At 38.7% G+C, this 20,621-nt stretch overlaps 1 protein-coding gene across 1 annotated transcript in view; it reads left to right on the top strand.

Annotated features, from left to right (window-relative positions):
- Positions 1–1,628: 1,628 nt before the first annotated feature.
- The window catches only part of LOC125239409, a 44,399-nt gene continuing 25,406 nt past the window's right edge, over positions 1,629–20,621 (top strand). Inside the window, exons 1-3 of the mRNA XM_048146980.1 lie at positions 1,629–1,827; positions 17,557–18,125; positions 19,177–19,937. Coding sequence (XP_048002937.1) covers positions 17,580–18,125; positions 19,177–19,937 — 1,307 coding nt within the window. The 5' untranslated portion in view covers positions 1,629–1,827; positions 17,557–17,579. The remainder of the gene's footprint in view (positions 1,828–17,556; positions 18,126–19,176; positions 19,938–20,621) is intronic.

Here is a 20,621-nt window from a genome sequence, read left to right as displayed (position 1 = left end):
ATCGCTTTCGTTTGGCGTCGGAGAAATGCCATTCGGCTACGGGGCCTGGCTACTGTATCCATCGGCTACTAGTCGATAGTAAGTACTCTTTATTATACTGTGCCTTAGCCCCTACATTTTCAACAAATTTTTAAGTGGTGTGGGTCGTTGGTGGTTCCACCAACGTCTTAGGTTTAGAAAAACACGCGTTTTATGAAAACAATTGGCCCGTTAGCCCATGGCGCAATTCTAAAATAGGGTTCCTCTATTTGTGAGCCCACTGAGCCCTACATTTTTAAAATTTGCCGCTTTTTAGCGCGTTTTCACATTATCCGATCCGATATCGGATGTCGGACCGATATCCCATACAAAACAGGCGCCATCTTGGATTTTTTACATCGAAATCCTTCCGACATCCGATATCGGATCGGATAATGTGAAAACGGACTTAGTGCCAAAATTTGGTTGACCGCCTATAAATTCAAGCCATCAACTATCAGTCCAGTCCATCACATTCAAGCTATTTATAAATTTATATCTACCTACCAAAAGCCTACCAACATACACATGCAACAAAGTTATGTTATCAATGGTAAAACCACGCATATAATTACGAACACACTGACAAATTCACAAAACCGCAGGAATCTACTCATGGCCGTATAACGGCAAAGTTTTCTATTTGGCCGCGTAATATTTGTAAGCACGTTGTATATCTGTTTATTGATGATGCTATCTCTGTCTAATAAACGTGTTAAATACTGCTTACTCGCTCTAAGCCATCAGCTAAAAAAAACTAGGCATGTTTAAAGCTGTTTTACATGACCTATAGAAATCCGTAGCGTTTATTTACGTAATAAGCAAGTAGCCGGCTTATTCTCTGCAAAGTTGCTAAAATAATCTAAAGAAAAGGTGGTCAAGTGGTCAATTATAGAGTTGTCGTTGACGTCATTCGCTAAAAATATGAGGTTGACATTTGAATTAAGTGTTGCCAACTGATGGCGAAATACTGTACTTTCAATGTATTTTTTTTAAATTGTTGTCGACGATTCCGCCCACGTCAAGGTTTAGGAAGGCACGCGTTTTATGAAGACAATTGGCCATGCCCTACATTTTTCAAATTTGCCGCCTTTTGTTAGAGCTAAGATTTATTTCTTAGCCATGTCAGATAATCGCCCACCCAAATATTAAGAACAGTAACAGATGGGACTCTTAAAATAAAAGGATACTCCCTTCTGAAAGCTCTAATATGCAAATATATAACATAAGTCATACTTTTGTTTCGCACATATGTATTTAGTACCTAGACCTAGGCATTTAGATTCGAGGCTAAAATATTTTTCTATTGTGTATGAAATTGTTACTCTTGTCAGTCTCACAAAAACACTACCTCAAAATATAAACGACATAAATATAAACACTAGTTTATAGTTTTCGTAGAGCGTATTTTTTTTTTAAATTAGTCATAGGTACAAATAAATGATTGAGCTATAAGAACTAATTTGCTACTCTGGCCATAGAAAAGTCAACAAATGAGATCAGAACCATTTGACCAGTCGAGCACATTCATATTCTTATAAAGTTATCGTAGGTTTAATTGAAAATGGGGAAAACTTTGAATTGGTCTGGCAACACTAATGACGCAAACATTTTGACAGATCCACTTCGGCCGTCGTTGCGTTGCGTGGTTTGTGCGTACTCGTGCGCAACGCAAGCTAGCATATTGCAAAAAACATATTAATTCTAGGAAAACCCGCATTAAACGGTTGTGTGTAGTGAAAAAAACTGGATTGAAAACATTGGAGTGCAGTGAATGTGTTTTTGGATGAACAAATTGTCTATACGCAGGTAAGTGCGAAAAAAAAACAAGTAGTTAACTGTGGTGTTTTCGAAAGTTGAATTTGCAAATTGAATTCACTATGCGCGCGTCATACGTTTCGCATCTAGTTTGCAAGTCTCAAAGCAGTATTTTTATGAGTTTAAAGCGATCGGAATCTTGATTTGTTGGCATTTTCTTTGTGTTGTCTGATTAAAATGTGTTAGCTCCTAATTGTTATGATAATATAGGTGACGTTTATGTATAGGTAATTTAACGATTACTTATGTGTTTGTCATTGAACTGAGTAAATTACTTATAACTTTCATGTCTTTTCTGTATTGCGGTTTTCTCATAAATTGCGGACTGGTTGCCTACTTTATATAACAGGTTTAGGTTGTTGCACTTAAAATAAAATAGTCTGGGAATTACCAGCTATCTGTAGACTTGTTTACTGTAACAGTAGACAGTTGTCATGTTGCTTAAATGGCTTGGAATGTGCCTACTTAATTGTATATGGGATGTAGGATTTCATATAATTAGTTTTCCTGTCAGTAATTTTGTGCAAGTTAGGTACCTAGTAATGCTGGGCAGTGGTGAGAAACTGTTTGTTTCAGTTGAACTGTGTTCTATTTGGCCTAGCATTGCTACTAGCAATTTTATTTATATTTATTTATTGTAAACATGATTTACAGCATTACAGTTGAAACCAAAGCACTACAATTCAGCCCATAGATATTATTGTTGTTGTTGTTGTTGTTCTAAGGCACCCCATAGGTGCATAGGGCCTCCACAAGATCCTTCCACGCCTTTCTATCTTGAGCCACCACCTTGGCCTCGTTCCAGCTCAGTCCATATTCCCTCAGCTCGTTCTCAACGCTCCGCCTCCAGGTGTGCAGATATTATTAGGTGATTATTAAAAGAAACAAACATATATAAAATACGATCACCTTTCATTCATCTCCTCTTAATACCGCAGACACATTTGATACACAATCATCCATCATTAGCGCTTCAGGTTTGAAATTTGGCACAACTGTGTGTTACAACAGATATGATAATTGTTTGATTTGTGAGAACACTATATTTCTAAATTCCTTTGCTGACTTGTAACTAACCATACTTTGTATGATAAGGTCTTTTGACAAGCCATGACGGAGAAAAAAAAAAAGTCTTTTGACTTGGTGCCGTGGCAAAACGGTGACCGGTCTGGCCTAGCCTGGGCCTAGCCCGTAAGGGCATTTATTTGATGAGCACAGATATCTTTTCTTGAGTCATGGATGTTTTCTTTGTATATTATAAATATATGGTTGTCTGAGTTCCTGCAACACAAGTCTTCTTGAGCTTACTGTGGAACTCAGTCAATCTGTGTTTGAATGTCCTATAATATATATTTTTTTATTGCTAGTAGCAATGTTAAAGGGATACAAAAATTTTAGGGCCAATACAATACATGTATTGATATTGAATAGAAATAAAACCAATTGGTATTAAAAAACAGTTATATGAATGAGATTAATTGGCCCGAGCGATCAAATACACCAAGTACAGGCTGAATTATTTCTATGTCTATCCCATCACGGAAACCATTGGGAATATAGGACCTTTGGGAAGGCATGCACGGAGCCGAAGCCAAAACGTAGAATAGGCTGAAATATTTATTATTATTGAGCCTATTAACATTTTGGAAAGGACAGGACCTTGATTTTATTTGCCAGACAAGTATTGATCTGCCTTGAAACATGTGGAGAGCAAACAGTTTTACCAATAATATGATGGAGAGTGAAGGTTGAAGTTTGGTTTGGCTTTATGTGACACTTTTGTGAAGTTTATTAAATAACCTAAATAAAGAGTTGGTATTTTAGCATTAAGTCACAATAGGCTACTTGCCTCCTAGTCAAATCAGCTTCTTTTTAAGAACTGTCAAAAGGAATTTGAATGACTTGCTAATATGGAATGAATATGAAATCGAGTTGAGTGATGTTACGGTCAACTCAGTTACTTTATATATTTTTATCTGATTTATTAAATAGAAATTGGATTTAAAAATAACTTCTGGCCATGGTTTTGCTTGTAAAACAAGTTGTAAACTGTTCTAATATTAAATTTTTGGCAGAGGAGACACTGTGACACCTAGGCGTCATCCATATATTACGTCACAGTGTAAGGGGGGGGGGGTCATACTAAATGTGACAATCCCAGTTAAAGGGATACAAAAAAGCGTGACATAGGAGGGGGGAGGGGTCCAAAAACCTGAAATTTGGTGTGACGTAATATGTGGATGATCCCCTAGTATCGAGTAGTGGTACTGATAATAGGCTAGTTTCCTATACTTAAAATAAAATATTTTATGCAGTGCACGAAATAAAGCCCCACGTAATTAGAAGAAAAATATGGACAGTAGTTATGTTTAAACATAAATCTATTTAATAAGTCAAAGAGAAAGATATAAAGTAAATGAATTGACCGTTATGTCACTCCTCAGTATTTCATAGTAATTCCATATTAGCAAATCGTTTTGACAGTTCTTAAAAAGAAGCTGATTTGACTAGTAGGAAACTAGTCTATTCACGCTATTTGACGCGCGATTGTCGCTAGATGTCACTTAACTATGCCTATACAAATAACTCGCATTTACTGATGTATTTAGTTACAACTCTTCCCTTACTTATTCCTCTATGGTTTACATAGATATAATGACCTAGTCGTATTGCTATGTTTATTTACATTCATCCATACGTAATAGGTCATACTAAGTCATACTGTAACCTTGATGATGATAAGTGACTTATGACCTATATGTAGACAACTAGTAACGAACTAGCGACTGTTTTTGCACGTGACATGACACATACATACATACATACAAGTTGTATGATACATCATACAATGTACTACATTGCGGATGATAGATACTGTTTACTTTCAGTGCATACTGCATATGGCGATACTTTATCGCACTAGTGCGAGAATTGGTATTTTATGTGCCTATGTCGGAGTCGGAACTGAGATACCGACTTTTAAAGTCGAGAAAAGAAAAACTTTTTCAAAGTACTTATAAATGGGAAAGTGTGTGTGTCTGTTTGTTTGTCCGTTTTTCACGGCAAAACGGAGCGACGAATAGTCGTGATTTTTTAAGTGGAGATACTTGAAGGGATGGAGAGTGACATAAAGCTACTTTTTGTCTCTTTCTAACGCGTGCGAAGCCGCAGGCAAAAGCTAGTCAAGTATTGTGTATTTATGCGTGTTACCAGCCAAGACTACACGAAGCCAGACATTGCGATACAGTTCATTAGTTTGCGTAAGCGGTACTTGGAAAACCCCTGTCGATAATGATTAGTCGATATAAGTTATCACGCTGAACTATGGCCTAGACATGTCGATATTGTGTATAAACACAGAATATATAATAGTACAAGTACAGAAGGCCCACTGCTTTGATGTTCACGACATGCCGCCTTTTTAAATGCCTACAAAATTCTAACAAAGAAACGAGCCGCACGTGCGCGACGCCCGGCGATAGGGTTCCCTACGGATTAAAACGATTTAATACTCAGATAAAATGTTATACTATTATATTCAAGTCGTGGGTACTTTCTAGGTATAAATATATAGTATTTATAAATTTTTGTTTAAGTTCCAATATCACAAGCCTTATTGAATCTTTTCGGGGCCTTAATCAATAGTAGATCTGTGTAAACATGTCCCATGGTATTTATTTTATTCATGATATCTATTTAACTAAGCATTATTAGCCATTCCACACGCGGACATCGCATATGAACCTTAAAAAAAACTCGCGACGTAAAGTAACATTAGAAAGTGCGAACGTGCGTTCCGTGAGAACGCGCGCCACCCCTGATTAGGCCGCGAACTCGCGGCCGCCGGCATGTACTTGTAGCGCGGCGATAGAATCGCGGAGTGAGCCGCCCTTGGTATAAACAGATAATTTTAACGAACAGACGAGATACATGTGATTCGAAGTAAACACCTAACTCAATTAGAAGCAGATGAAATTGTTAATTCGAATAATTTCTCATCGTCATTATTTTTGCGTTACCCCGGCATTCGTCACAGCTCATGGGAGCTAGGGGTCCGCTTTTGACAGCTAATCCCAAGATTTGGTAGACATTAGGTTTAGTTGTTTATTAATTGGAATCAATTATTAAGGGCAGCTTGCACGTTAGGGTCTCTTGCACCACTGAAAATGGAGGGTTAACCCGAGGTTAACCCACCATTTTATATGGAATTTGACAGTTGACAGCCTACTAACCATGAGTTAAGCGGATGGTGCAAGTGGCCCTAATAGGTGTATTCAAAGTATTTATTAAAAGCAAAATGATTCTTGAGATTTTATTTCAATGTCACATTCCGATAACAGTATTCATAAGGTACAGCGGGGCAAATCTCGGCTGGGGGGCAAATGTAACTGGTCCATTTTTTCCATGTTTAATGTTTGCATTATTAAATACAGTGTCCACAGATATTTGTGGTAGGCGTGTTCAGTGGATACATGTGGAACTCAACATCATAGTGTAATAATGGATCAGTTACAATTTCCCCCGTCGAGATTTGCCCCACTGTACCTACCTTAATAATATTATCATACTAGGTACATATTATTATATTCTCCATGTTTGCAACGGCAACTCATACTTACTAGATATCTCCCAATAGGCTCCGGCTTTGCAATTCTAATATACTTTAGAAAAATATTCAATGTCAAAGACTCATACTTGCTCATACTGAATTTTTTATACTTATTATATGAACTATATTTCGTTGTGACTTAGCACTCCGTACGTGGATATGTGGATAACGGTAAAAGTTCTCAGAATCTTAAAATATTAATAAATTAAACAATACATATTAGAGATGGGCCGAATATTCGGTATTCGGCATATTCGGCAAGTTTTTCAATGTTCGTATTCGGCCGAATAATTCGGTTGCATTGCCGAATATTTACCGAATAAACAAAGTAAATAACTAATGAAGATCTTACGTATTCCATTGGATAATAAGCTCTTATTTTAGTAGTTTTTTAAGGAACTGCTAAAAAGAGAGAAACCTATGCGTAAAAATATAAATACAATTGTTTTGTAAAAAAGTAAAAAAAAACCATAGGTAGTTTAAGAGCTGATAAGAGTTCAGAGTTGTTTTAACTGTTTTAGTTATCTACTAAATCATAAAAACATAGTTGTAGTGTATGTGTAACCATTATCAATCATTTAATGGTTTTAATCTTGACATCCACTTTAAAAATATGGCGTAACCGAATATTCGGCCGAATGTTCGGTTCGGTAAGAGCTGAACCGAATGTTCGGCCGAATATTCGTATTCGGCAAAGTCCATATTCGGCCCATCTCTAATACATATGTACGTAATTATTGTTAAGTATAATACACCGTGTTTTTTTTTGTTTTCCGTTAAATTCGCCATGTTGTTAGGTTCATTATGAGGAACCACTCCATATATCACTTTTAGTTAAATTCGCAAAAAAAAATTTATCATTTTCATACATAATAAATGAATTAATCAGTGTGTGAGAGACCCTTAATGACACAGACAAATAATTGAGATACCATCATACCACCCTGGGGCCCGTTTCCATGACAACCCATACGATATACGATTTGACAGTTCGCGCACTTGTAATACAAGATTTGTACTATTTTGTACCTTTCGAGAAATGGGCCACTGTTCAAATCTATCCAGACAATTGATAAGTAGACTTTAATTTTAAATAAATAAATAATTAATTAATCACTGGGATGACATCACTGATGATAACCAAGCGTTATCAATTATCAATTTATCGGTAATCAAGTGTCACTAGTATGACACCGGATATGACATCATGATTTCGGCCATAACAAACACAGTCATGTGTGTTTATGTCGCAGTTTTGTATTAAACTAGATAAAGAATATGTTTTCACCACACCAACTGGTAAAGATCAATTTTTTTAGACTTATATTGACCGGAATATAGACCGTGATTACCTTTTTGATTTTTGTCGGCCTCCCGATATTTCGACGCAGTTGCATGCATCATGAATATCATGATCACGGAAAATCAATATAAGTCTAATGAAAATAACCGTGAATCATTCAAAACTCTTAGGGTCCCCCCACATCTAGCGTCTCGCGAGCGTCGCGTCGGGCCAACTGTATGGAAAAAGACGCCGCGTCGACGCGACGTCGACGCGGCGTCAGGCTTTGCCCATACAGTTGGCCCGACGCGACGCTCGCGAGACGCTAGATGTGGGGGGACCCTTATCAATTTTGCTATTCGAAAACTGATACCAAAACCGCATTTTATCCACAAGACAAGAGTGCAAAATAAATTTTATACAAATGTTAACTTGATGCCTTGAGCTGGCTGGTAGAATTTACCTACAAATAATTATTTTGAATCATAAATATTGAATAGATTGCTGGATTTGATTTAGTTCAACGTTTTATAGTCAGTATTAGAGATGGGCCGAATATTCGGTAAATATTCGGTATTCGGCATATTCGGCAAGTTTTTCAATGTTCGTATTCGGCCGAATAGTTCGGTAAGTTCGGTTATATTGCCGAATATTTACCGAATAAACAAAGTAAATAAAAAAGCGTAAGTTGTTTCGTAATTCATGGCATAATGGTTTCCTATTTCAGGATTCTAAGGACCAAAAGGGGTTACAAATGCGTGAAATATAAGTACCTACAATAATTATGTAAAAAAGTAAAAATAACGTAGCTTAAGAAACAAAAATCTAAATTTTCTTATTCACTAAATTATAGGAACATTAAGAGCCTTAGTTAGTACCCATTGTACCCATTACCAATCTTTGAAAAGTTTTTAACTCTAAGCCAGGATTTAAAATATGGTGGAACCGAATATTCGGTCGAATGTTCGGTTCGGTAACAGCTGAACCCCGAATATTCGTATTCGGCAAAGTCCGTATTCGGCCCATCTCTAGTCAGTATCATTAAAGTTTCGCCAAACTGTAAAACAGTTTGTAGGCGATGCGCTCCAACTTATCTAAAAAATAACAATTTACCAACTAGATACACTACCTACAGTACATGTTCTCAATAATGAACCCTATATCGACGCTACACGAGTAATTATGCCGGTAAGTACATACGCAAAGGTCGATTAAATTAAGTATTATGTAAAAGCAATCAAGTCGTGTATACATATATTTGGCACCTTGTCTGCAACTATATTTAATATCTTGACTGTAGCATGCCCTGCACGGGAAGCATGGTCGCGCGATAGACGATAAAATATCAGGCCGTCCCTATCGCACTTACAAATAGTGCGATAGGGACGGCCTGCTATTTTATCGTCTATCGCGCGACCATGCTTCCCGTGCTGGCTGGTGCGTGACGTCATCATGGATATCGTGATGACACGTCACCCACGTCGGGCGCGCTCGGGAGATTCCGGGAACGCTCGGGAATGTGGAGTGGAACTAGTATGGCAACATACCAGTACCACGGAGTAAATAAAAACAGAGATAGATCGTTTAAGACCGCAAATTGGATACATGTGCGCAGTCAGTCAAAATAATGTTTTCACTTCTTTCATTTGCCATTTGCTTAAATGTATTCAAATAAATGTTCGTATAACACGGCCAAACTTTGAATCTTTGTATAGAATGAGCCGTACTAGCAAAGAATATATTATATTAGCAGGGGCGAATACCGCGATTCTATTGCCGCGCTATGCAAGTACATGCCGGTGGCCGCGAGTTCGCGGCCCAATGACTGATGATGACCTTCGCGCGGCGCAATAGAATTCAATGTCGGGTGCTCGCGTGCAGCGAATGGCGGCATTTTGTGAACATCAAAGGAGTGAGCCTTCTGTACTTGTACTATTATGTATTCGGTGGTCACGCGACAAAGTGGAACTTTTTGCTAAGATACGGCACATTTTATTTGAAGGGCAGACATATGGATACACATGCTTAAACTAAATTGACCCATTAGCATTAATCGCTCGCCTTAGTCATTAATATGAACGGGAAAACACGAGGAAATCAACGAGTTATATGTATTATGAAATCACAGTTTCCTTCCAGTTTACCTCTGCCTACCTTTTAAGTCAGTGATTACAAGCTTTTATTGAACTTGCCTTGTTAGTATGTTAGTGTGCGTCAAAACGTAGAAGCTAAATTTGACCCACTTCCCGGTTTCCGATTGAGCTGAAATTTTGCACACATATGTAAATCACGTGACAATGCAATATTATGGTATCATGGAGCTGATCCGCTGATGGAGCAGAAAGGTGGTCATAGGAACTGTCATGAAACGTCATATCCCCATCGAGTAAGAGGTTTTCAGAAACGTCTCGCATTGTAAAATCTACTGATTTTAGAATAATATTGTTACTCGATAGCAAATTTTGTTTTGTCTGTTCACTTTCTCCATATTTCCCGCGAAACCGCTGTCGAGTTACGTATACTGAACTCATAGTAACACAGTTTATGTATATATCGAGTAGGTATGCGACCAATGCGTAAAAAGCAAGGTCATAATCCGAAACGAATCCAGGTTACAAAACATACTATGTTATATATAGCCGAGCGATGCCGAGGTCACCCGACAGAAGGGTGCTAAAACGGCCAGTTATTAAGACGCTACGGGAGCGAAAATGCTAAAATTGAAAGGAGTTCACCTTTCAATTTAGGAATTTCAGTTAAATATACTAGTGTTATTAACTAGATTTTTCGAAAAAAAATGTGCAGTGAAAAGATATTTAGAAAAAAATCTTTAAAATCGAGGTTCCGCTCTCGACTGTTTCCTCCTTTAAAACTTATTTAAACGGAACGAAATTTGAGAATCTGAATAACGATTAAATAATCTGTGTCGGACCGTTTAGATTTTTTTGGCTAATTGTTACCGATCTTGAGTATCACACCTTTTTTTGAGCCATATTGAAAAAAACCGTTTTTAGACATTTTTGATTGCTGTAGCGTTTTTTAAAATAAAAATAGCAAAAAAACAGATAAAAATAATGATAATCTGTGTTGAAAAAATCATTGCTCTATCCTCAAAAACCAGGGAGGAAATAGTGGAGAGCGTTTGTATGGAGAATTGACCTGTATCGTATCGTCTTAATGTTGTGAACTTTCACGATTTTCGCACGTTTAACTTACAACGGTACTTTCAAATAAATTGAGGAAAAATCTCCGCCTTTGGTAAACTTTGTTTCAGGTGACAGCCCGGCATAAAAGGGTAGACAACAATAGGGGCGCCACCGTCTATGTCAAACCGTATGCATGTGGCAACTATTGGGTCACTTTTGTTTTCTATGAGAACAAGTGTAAATTAGTACCATTTCTACTGTTTTTTAACCGACTTCAAAAAAGGAGGAGGTTCTCAATTCGACTGAATGTTTTTTTTTGTCAAGCTGTAATCTAACCCCCTTATTCATAAACGTCAGGCCGATAAAGTTCGTTTGTCCCTTTCTATCACGCCAATACGTCGGAAAGGGACAAACGAACTTTATCGGCTTGATTAACTGTAGTGCACGTTTATGAAAGGGGTAAGTATGTTTGAAATCACCTTTTGCTCTCATTTCGTATTTTAATAATTTATTACAAACTAGTACATTATCGATGATGCATACCATTTTTAAATTAAAGGAAAAATGGAAAAATTCACTAAACTCCGGCAGGACTCAAACCTGTGACCAATTGCTTTGCCGGAGCCGACGCTATGACCAACACAGCCTTTTGAGGGTAGATTTTGTTTACATTTATTTAAATAAATAAAGATACAGACTATAATAAGTATAATCCAAGGATTATTTATATAGGATTTACATTTCATACTAAGAATCGTACATAGATTTTTTAGCGCCACTTATTAAGTACTATCATAACTACCACTGATCATGCCTGAACTACAATTTTTTTTTTATTTTCAAAATATGTACTGACGTGATATCATGATTTTAAAATAAAGAAATATGTCATTTGTTCTTATAAAAAATAAAAACACGCAAAAATATGACTGGCCACTTTCAGGCTGCGAAACAGCGCCATCTAGTTTTAAACCTAAAAGGCCCATACATTTCAGGGGTACGCTTTTTTGTATGGGCTTTGTCAATACAGTATTAAATCGTTCTTGATATAAACTATGGAATCGCATCTTGCATACAAGTTATCCTCCTAGAAAATTGGCACATTTTCTTGGGATCTCCATGAAGCAATTACCTACGCTCGCCAATAGGAAGAACGCCATAATAAATAACATAGTAGATAAATAGTATAAATACCAATCATGTTATAAAATTACTGTTAATATTATTTCCACTTATTTACGTCCTTTTGAGTTAAAGTTGTTGATTGACTTAGCTGCGATGAATTAAATAAACATACCTACCCATATGCGTCCATCATCAATACAATGTATTTAGGTTTTAAAGCTCGGCCACACATGCGCGTTTTGAGAGCGTAGGCGGAGCGTTAGCGGAGCTCATTGATAGCGGTGCGCCGGACGAACGCTGGCGTTGCGCTCCGCCCAGCGGACGCCGGCGGGAACTAACCGAAGGCTTAAAGCCTCCGCCACACATAAAGCGTTTTGATAGCGTAGCGTTAGCGGAGCGCAATGATAGCGGTGCGCCGGACGAACGCTGGTGGCGTTCCGCTCGCAATCCGCGCTCGTTAGTTGCCGCCGGCGTCCGCTGGGCGTAACGCCAGCGTTCGTCCGGCGCACCGCTATCATTGCGCTCCGCTAACGCTCCGCCTACGCTCTCAAAACGCGCAAATTAAAAAAGGCCAAGCTTTAATACAGGAGCCTCCGCCACACATAAGGCGTTTAGATAGCGTAGCGTTTAGCGTTTAGCTTACTGTTTTCATACAAAAGTGACTCAATAGTTGCCACATGCAAAACGGTTTAAATACATAGACGGTAGCGCCCCTATTATTTTGTAGTCTCAAAGACATCTGTAACTCCGTATAGACAGATAAAGTCTAAGAAAAAAGCGTACCTCAAAGCCATAGAGAAAAAGGTATCGTGGCCTAGATGGCGTTACACCTTTGGGGGACGCTCGGCTAGATGGCACTAATATTCATGTTTGACATTTTAACACAATCAAGCTAAGAAATATGGTATGGGCCAAATTGTCAAATCTGACGTTCAAAAGTTTTAAGCCTGTGTCGAGAGATGGCAGTCTATCTATGCACTGTGATTACACATTTTACTTTGACAGTAACTCTCTATAACACTCGATCCTCTTTGGTACTCTTGCTGTATCTCGCCGCGACACAGATCACACGTCTTTTTCTAATTGTATTGATGACATAAGGCGGAATGTCGCGGCTACATAATCTCGCGACAATCATGTGCTAGCCCTGCTAATACGATTTAGATTAATTATAAATTTAGATAAGTAGTTTGATGACCGGGAAAGAACTTAAGAACTGTGGGCTCTTAATGAGCTTTCAAATTAATGTTTATTAGCGTTTAATTATTTTTATATAGGTATGTACTTAACCATTGGCTTTGGGAATGCCCACAATGCTTTAGTTATACTTCCGTGGCCCACAACACAACACAACCACACCTCGCACACTGGCGATCAAATATATGAAAGAGGTGCGTTCCTCGCACACAGTCTGAGCTCGTGTAGGTGAACGCGTACCATGCTTGTATGAGTGAAATGTGACAGGTCGACTGTTCGAGTTTTTGACAGGCGGTAACTGTGAGGTAACCGAGAGGGGGTGGGCGGCACTTTCAGCGGGGAACGAGAGTGGCCATACTGTACGATAGTACTCTTTATTATACTGTGACACAACTAAAAGTTATTATTTATTCATGTGCCTAATTTATAAGTATGTATCCACCTTTATATCTTAAGAGCTTTGATTAAAGACCTCACGATGTTTTCCTTCTCCAAATAAAAACTGGTTTAGGTTGGTACAGTGAGTGTACAAAGAAATAACAAACAAGTTGTATTTTTACATGTACATCGTTTTACATACTTGCTTTATTTTGTTTGTATATTTTTGGCAACAGAAACGAGTCAGACATAAATACCTATGTTACGTAAATATTTATGCCAAACATGTAAATTAGACATTTATAGACATTGTAGTATGGGAGCGCTAAAAAGGAACAGTTTGAAACAATAAAATCGTGTTTTACTCTTTGATGACTTTTTAGAATGAAGAAAATGTATCTCATCTTAGGTTCTCAATCTCGTAAGTAACCGCGGGGCGCGGTCACTTTCTCTATCCAATGAATGTCTTTTTTAATAGCCCGGTTATGTGTCCCACTGCTGGGGCAAAGGCTTCTCCCCGTGATTTCCACAGCTCCCGTTGGTGTGCTATTTCTGGCCAATTAATCATAAAGGTGTCAAGGTCGTCCCGCCATCTCCGTCTGGGCCTGCCACGTCCGCGCTTAATTCGAGGCATCCACTTGGTGGCTATGCTGGCCCACCTATCCGGGTGCATGCGGCAAACGTGGCCTGCCCAGTCCCACTTTAGTCTGGCGGTCTTCTCCCCCACATCAGCTGTTCGTGTTTTGGAGCGCTGTAGTGTTTCGATGAATGTCATATCCCATGATATTGGTGTTATTGCGTATTTAACATGTTCTAAAGTCAAAACCAATGGTAAATATAATCAATCGCCCTTGATAGCGGTCGTAGACCGATCGATATGTTTACAACCTTGACTTGTCGCTTTTAATTTATCGCGCCTTGTCTTGTCACGTTTTACCGTCATGGTGAAGAGGATTTCGTGGTGTTCTATCACAGAAGGGTCCTTAATTGCAATAAGGCCCTTTTTATCAGGATATATGTTGGAATCCCAGATGGAAAGGACTTTATTGCTTGCAATAAAGAAAAATTATCCTGCAAATGCCCACGGTCTTATCCATAGCAAAGACATATGTAACTCTATCTAGACAGATAAAGTCTAAGAAACTGGACAGAAGAAAACTGGATCGATAAAAAAATCTAGTTACAATTTTGAACCCCCGACGCAAAAACGACGGGGTGTTATAAATTTGACGTGTCTGTCTGTCTGTCTGTTTGTCTGTGTGTGTGTTTGTCTGTCTATGGCATTGTAGCTCCTGAACGGATGAACCGATTTAGATTTAGTTTTTTTTGTTTGAAAGCTGGATTAGTCGGGAGTGTTCTTAGCCAGATTTCATGAAAAACGGTCCACTATGTCGTGGGTTTTTGTAATTTTAATTTTGTGGTTAGGTTAGGTTATTCGTGACGTTTTGCCTGTCGAGTAAAGGCTCATCGCTACCTCTCGAGGTAGTTCAAATCATTTCTGAAGTGAGAGGTTACTATTTCCTGTAAAATTTCTGCAGCCGTAATCCGACTGATATGAGTGTTAGATAACTAATCTCTTATCTTTAACGGGAAAATCAACAGTAGAAACAATTGGTACTTAATGAATGTCTACAAATATCCTCAGGCAGATACTTAGGCTTTGTGAAAGGCTAGTCTGTGGCCAAGAGTAAGCCCGCTTATAATAATAAAAAAAAAACAAAGTTTAAACTCAATCTAGTGGCCAGTGAGATCAAAGCTCATCCAACATAGTCATCATCCTCCTTACGTTATCCCGACATTCGCCACGGCTCATGGACGTTTGGGATCCGCTTATATACCTAATCTCAAGATTTGGCACGAATTTTACGAAAGCGAGGTTTGAACCCGCGACCTCCTGATTGAAAGTCGCTCGCTCTTACCGCTAGGCCATCAGCGCTTATCAAACGTAGTATTTTCCATAATACTATCCATACTAATATTATAAATGGGAAAGTGTGTGTGTGTGTGTGTGTGTCTGTTTGTTTGTCTGTCTTTCACGGCAAAACGGAGCGACGAATTTATGTGATTTTTAAGTGGAGCTAGTTGATGTTGAAGTGATGGAGAGTGATATAGGCTACTGTTTGTCTCTTTCCAACGTGAGCGAAGCCATGGGAAAATGCTAGTTTTTCTATAATAATGACTGTATTTAGTTATACAGGGTGGCCCATTCAAATCGGTCAGTATGGGAAAGTCTGAAACTGTAAGACATACGAAGATTTGTTCTTAGGAACCATGTCACCGATTTTGATAAAAAGAAAAACTGCATTCATACAATTAAAAAAAAAAGTGTACCCAGCTGGGGAATCGAACCCGGTTGTTTTGAAAAAATAAACTTACACTATTTCTATTCAGATATCGTTTGTGTAGGTCTTAAGCAGTAAATATCTCTAAGAAACATAATGTCTAAAATGAATAAAATGCATTTTTTTCACATACTTTAATTTATCATAGTAGGTGTTCAAAGTGACCACCGTTACAATATTCAGCAAGTTCACTTCATCTTTACAACAGTGTACAAAAATAGCTACCTATAACACCGTTGAAGACCTAAAAGTAGCCATAGAGTCAACTTTAACGCAGATTCACCACATGAAGATACAAAATGTAATAGTAAGATCGTTACCTAGACGTGTTGAATATTGTATTGAAAAAGACGGTGGTCACTTTGAACACCTACTATGATAAATTAAAGTATGTGAAAAAAATGCATTTTATTCATTTTAGACATTGTGTTTCTTAGAGATATTTACTGCTTAAGACCTACACAAACGATATCTGAATAGAAATAGTGTAAGTTTATTTTTTCAAAACAACCGGGTTTGATTCCCCAGCTGGGTACACTTTTTTTTTTAATTGTATGAATGCAGTTTTTCTTTTTATCAAAATCGGTGACATGGTTCCTAAGAACAAATCTTCGTATGTCTTATAGTTTCAGACTTTCCCATACTGACCGATTTGAATGGGCCACCCTGTATACAATTGAGATACAAATCGCAATAAACGGCCCATCGTCTGAACTTGGCAGCGCGCCGGTTGTTTACTAACAATGGCCGCCACTCACACCGACATAGAATGCCTAGTACAATCTCGATAAAATCCGGAATTTCGGTAGTCCAAAACGTCCAGCAGCCCGTCCCTATCGCTAGGGACGGCCTGATGTTTAATCTTTTATCGCGCGACCATAATTGACTGCCTATTATCGGGCCCTGAAATAGAGGTGCAAGTGACCATTCCAAGTCCAAGTTTACCATCGATGCGTAAATTGTCAGATTTTGCTTTAAAAGTGGCTCTAATTTCCAGTAATCCGGCATTTCCACCAATCCGGTACCTCCGTGTCAGCAACAGTGCCTGATTGTTGAGATTGTACTAGTTGTATACCGTACAGAAACTCCTCTCCATAACCAGAGTTTGATTGCTATTTAAACCGGGTAAACCGAGTTGTCTCTTTTTGCATGGCACGATCCGGTAATGAAGTGTTGTCAAAGTTTAAAGTTTGCGGCTAGGCACGGCGAGCAGCTTAGTTTTAAAAATTCGAACGCCTCTGTTACGTTACGCGATGGTGTGATAGACGCCCGTTCTGATTTATTTACATAGTGGGCAGATGTGATGATGTGATACTGAGAATTTCTTGAAATAGAGCGATTCTGGCGAATTTCAGGTTAATTGTCACACCTTTTGTGCCGTTCTCAAGCAAAAGGTACCATGTCACTTGGCACCATGTCACTTGTCCTGTATTGTCACTTAAGTATAATTTCTAACAGGTTATTCGTATACGAGCTAATTTCGTCCTTATAATAAGCATTATCTTGGTTGTATCTTTTATTGTGGAAGTAACATTTTATTTTAAGTGAGAATGTGATGGAATGGATACGATTTCAAGTAAAATAGCCTAACCTGAATTGGCCTGATTATTATTATTAAATATTGCTATTTCTTTGTTCCAGAATGATATTAAGCTAGAACCAAGATGGGCACAGCAACAATGTTAAACACGAAACCTCCAATGGAGAAGGAGAAGAAACCGAACCTGTTCAAACTTGTCCGAACACTCTTCCAAAAGAAAACACAGAAACCCGAAGAAAAACATGAAGAAAAACCAACACAACAACCAAAAACACTCAAAGTCACCCCCGTCGCAACTCTCCTTGAAGAATTCCAAAAAATAAACATAAAAGATGAAGATGACCAAAATGATGAACATAAAAACGAATTGAATAAATTCTCATACAGAGAAAGGAAAGATAGCGAAGATGATAAAGAATACGAAAAGATCGAACCTCGCAATGACAGATTCGGTTCTCATTCCTCACAAGACAGCGGATATTCTGAACAGGATGAAAATGCAAAAGAAAACCAAGATGAAAAAGACCAAGATGTGGTCAAGAAGATGAAAGAGTTAAAGATAGGGAAGAAGAAATTACAAACGGTTTTCTTGCCGCGGGCACCGATGAAGACGACCAGGGAGGTGCCTGTGATGCATCCGTATAGCAGAGACGTGGAGAAGTACAAAGAGGTATGTTGTAATGACTTAATTTAGTCATAAACCTTTCATTAGACGCGAATTAAGAGGTCCTGCCTCAAGTCCAAAAATCAAGTAGTATATCATCATCATCATTCTCTTGCCCTGTTCCTCCTCCATTCCTCTCTATCAGCCGTCATTTACATACCTTTCACTCTCATATCATTGTTCACACATTCCATCCATCTTTTCTTAGGCCTTCCACTACCATTGTATCCATCCACCTTCATCTTTACCACTCGTTTTATAACATTGCTTTTATCCCTTCGCATTACATGCCCATACCATGCTAATTTGCTTCCTCTTACCTTCTCTGTCACTGGCGCTACTCTCAGGCTTCCCTTTATATACTCATTCCGAATCCTATCCCGTCTTGTCACACCACACATCCATCGCAACATTCTCATTTCATTCACATGCAGACTGTTAATGTTATTAAATGTCTACTTTATTTTTTAAAGACACAAAACGGATCGAACGTGATAGAATATTTTTACCTTTTATCTAACGTTTCGGCCAGCACTTCGCTGGGACGTTAGTCTTCCGCGACCACGGCTAGTGAAACCTGGCCGAAACGTTGGATAGAAGGTAACAATGTTATTATATCGCGTTCGACCAGTGTGTGTCTTTAAAAATGTGTACAAAACGCGAGAACTTAAAGTGTTCTACTTCAATCTATGTTGTCCCTTGGCTTGGCTTTCAAGATAATCGTTTAAAGAGCTCAAGGAACTTTCCCTTAAGATATAAAGACTGTTGGTACAAAGTTGAACGATAACAGCAGCACTATCAATGTTGTTGTGACCCAGGGTTTACCCAACCTCTGGAGTCCCCTCAAAATAACTAATAATTTGGTATAACATCCCATATTCAATTCAGTGGCAGCTACGATTTCGACCATGTCTTCGGTAAAATTTCTATCTGATTTTGTTTTGTTTTGTCTGTTAAGGTGAGTGAAATTTTGACACGCTCCCTTGAAGTCATTATAAATTTTCATAAAATATGTACGTATTTAGCATCCTTGCCAATTCAAAAAGTATTCTTTCAGGTGGTAAACACAAACACGTTCTCCGGTGGCCAAGTCTTCGTCAAACCCAACACAGAAATCGCAGAAATCTCCCGAGCCATCTCCACCATCGAGACCAACGTCCAAAACTTCCCTCTCAACAACGACCAGCAAGACTTCCTTCTAGAAACCGGCTTAGACTTCGTCACACAAGAAACAAGTCCGCGAAAAGAATCCGAACTCCCTGAAGAAATCCATTTCTGCATCGACGAACTAAACATGCTTAACGACACGCTAGCCTTCAGAGAATACACTGACATCTCTAATACCATTCTCAATTTCGATTTAGAGAACTATCAGATGACCAATCAGGAACCTCAAGCTCATACTTTCCCTACTCCCCCTTACTCAGAGAATGCATTAAGCCCTCTATCTCTAAACTTAGGCTCCCCACCTGTAACATCTCCTGCATATTCATCATCTCCTGGTAGATCGCCGAACTACAGCGACTTAGAACGCTACCAAGAAATTTCCGAAGCGTACCAAGAGCTCCCGAATTTCGAAGGCATAGAGAAACCTGTATTGGAGAAGAAAAAGTCGAATCCGACTTCAATAATGTCGATGAAGCAGTATAAAGATCTTCAGAAGGAGTTGTCGGCTGGCTTCTCGAAGTTTGAGTGCTGCGTGATGAGTCGGAAGGCGTGTAAGGAGATTTTTGAGGAGCACGCGAAGAAGTTGAAGGTCGAGGAGAGAAAAGGGCTGTGTGTGAAGCTGGCGCGATTGGACACACAGACGGCGTACGGGTGAGTACTTTTTTATACTCCATTCCAAATACGAAGGCCCGATAGGGCCGATAGTACTTGAAACTTAACAAAAGGGCGTATAATGTTTGTAAACTACATACAACAAAAGGCGAAGGCAGATCTTTTATTTCACTAATCGTATTGTTAACGCCTAATAGCCGCCTTTACACAGTCGCTCTATCGCGCGTTTCCGGAGCGTACAGGATAGCGCGCGGTTAAGCATGTGCGCGATTGCGTGTTGTTAGTTTTTAAGGGTCACGTTCTTTCGCGCGTGATTGCGCGTCGAAGTTTTTGGAAACGTAAATAGCGTGCGTGTAAAGGCTATCGTGCGCGATAGACCGCGTTATTATTGTTTATTGTTATTAATAGTATCGATTTATAAATAGCAAGTATTCAACCACTAATTCTTTAGTCCACGAGCGTATGTCCGCCATCTTGCGCGTGCGAATGAACGTACGTGTAAAGACAACATCAGCCACGCGATTGCTGTATCACGCGCGATAAAGCGTCTGTGTAATGGCGGCTAATAACAGTAATGACCGTCTCAAGTGCTATAGGGCCTTCGTATTGGAAATGGTGTACACGTTTTGATCCACTATATCTAAATCAATTCTCGAACTTGTAAGATTCAAAAAACTGCTCGGAGCAGTAATGACCCCCATTCCAGAAATTTCCGAGAAAAAA

This window comes from Leguminivora glycinivorella, chromosome 25 (assembly GCF_023078275.1).
Source record: "Leguminivora glycinivorella isolate SPB_JAAS2020 chromosome 25, LegGlyc_1.1, whole genome shotgun sequence".
NCBI lineage: Eukaryota > Metazoa > Arthropoda > Insecta > Lepidoptera > Tortricidae > Leguminivora > Leguminivora glycinivorella.
The sequence above is the reverse complement of the archived record's forward strand: the minus strand, read 5'-3'. Positions and strand labels throughout refer to the sequence as shown.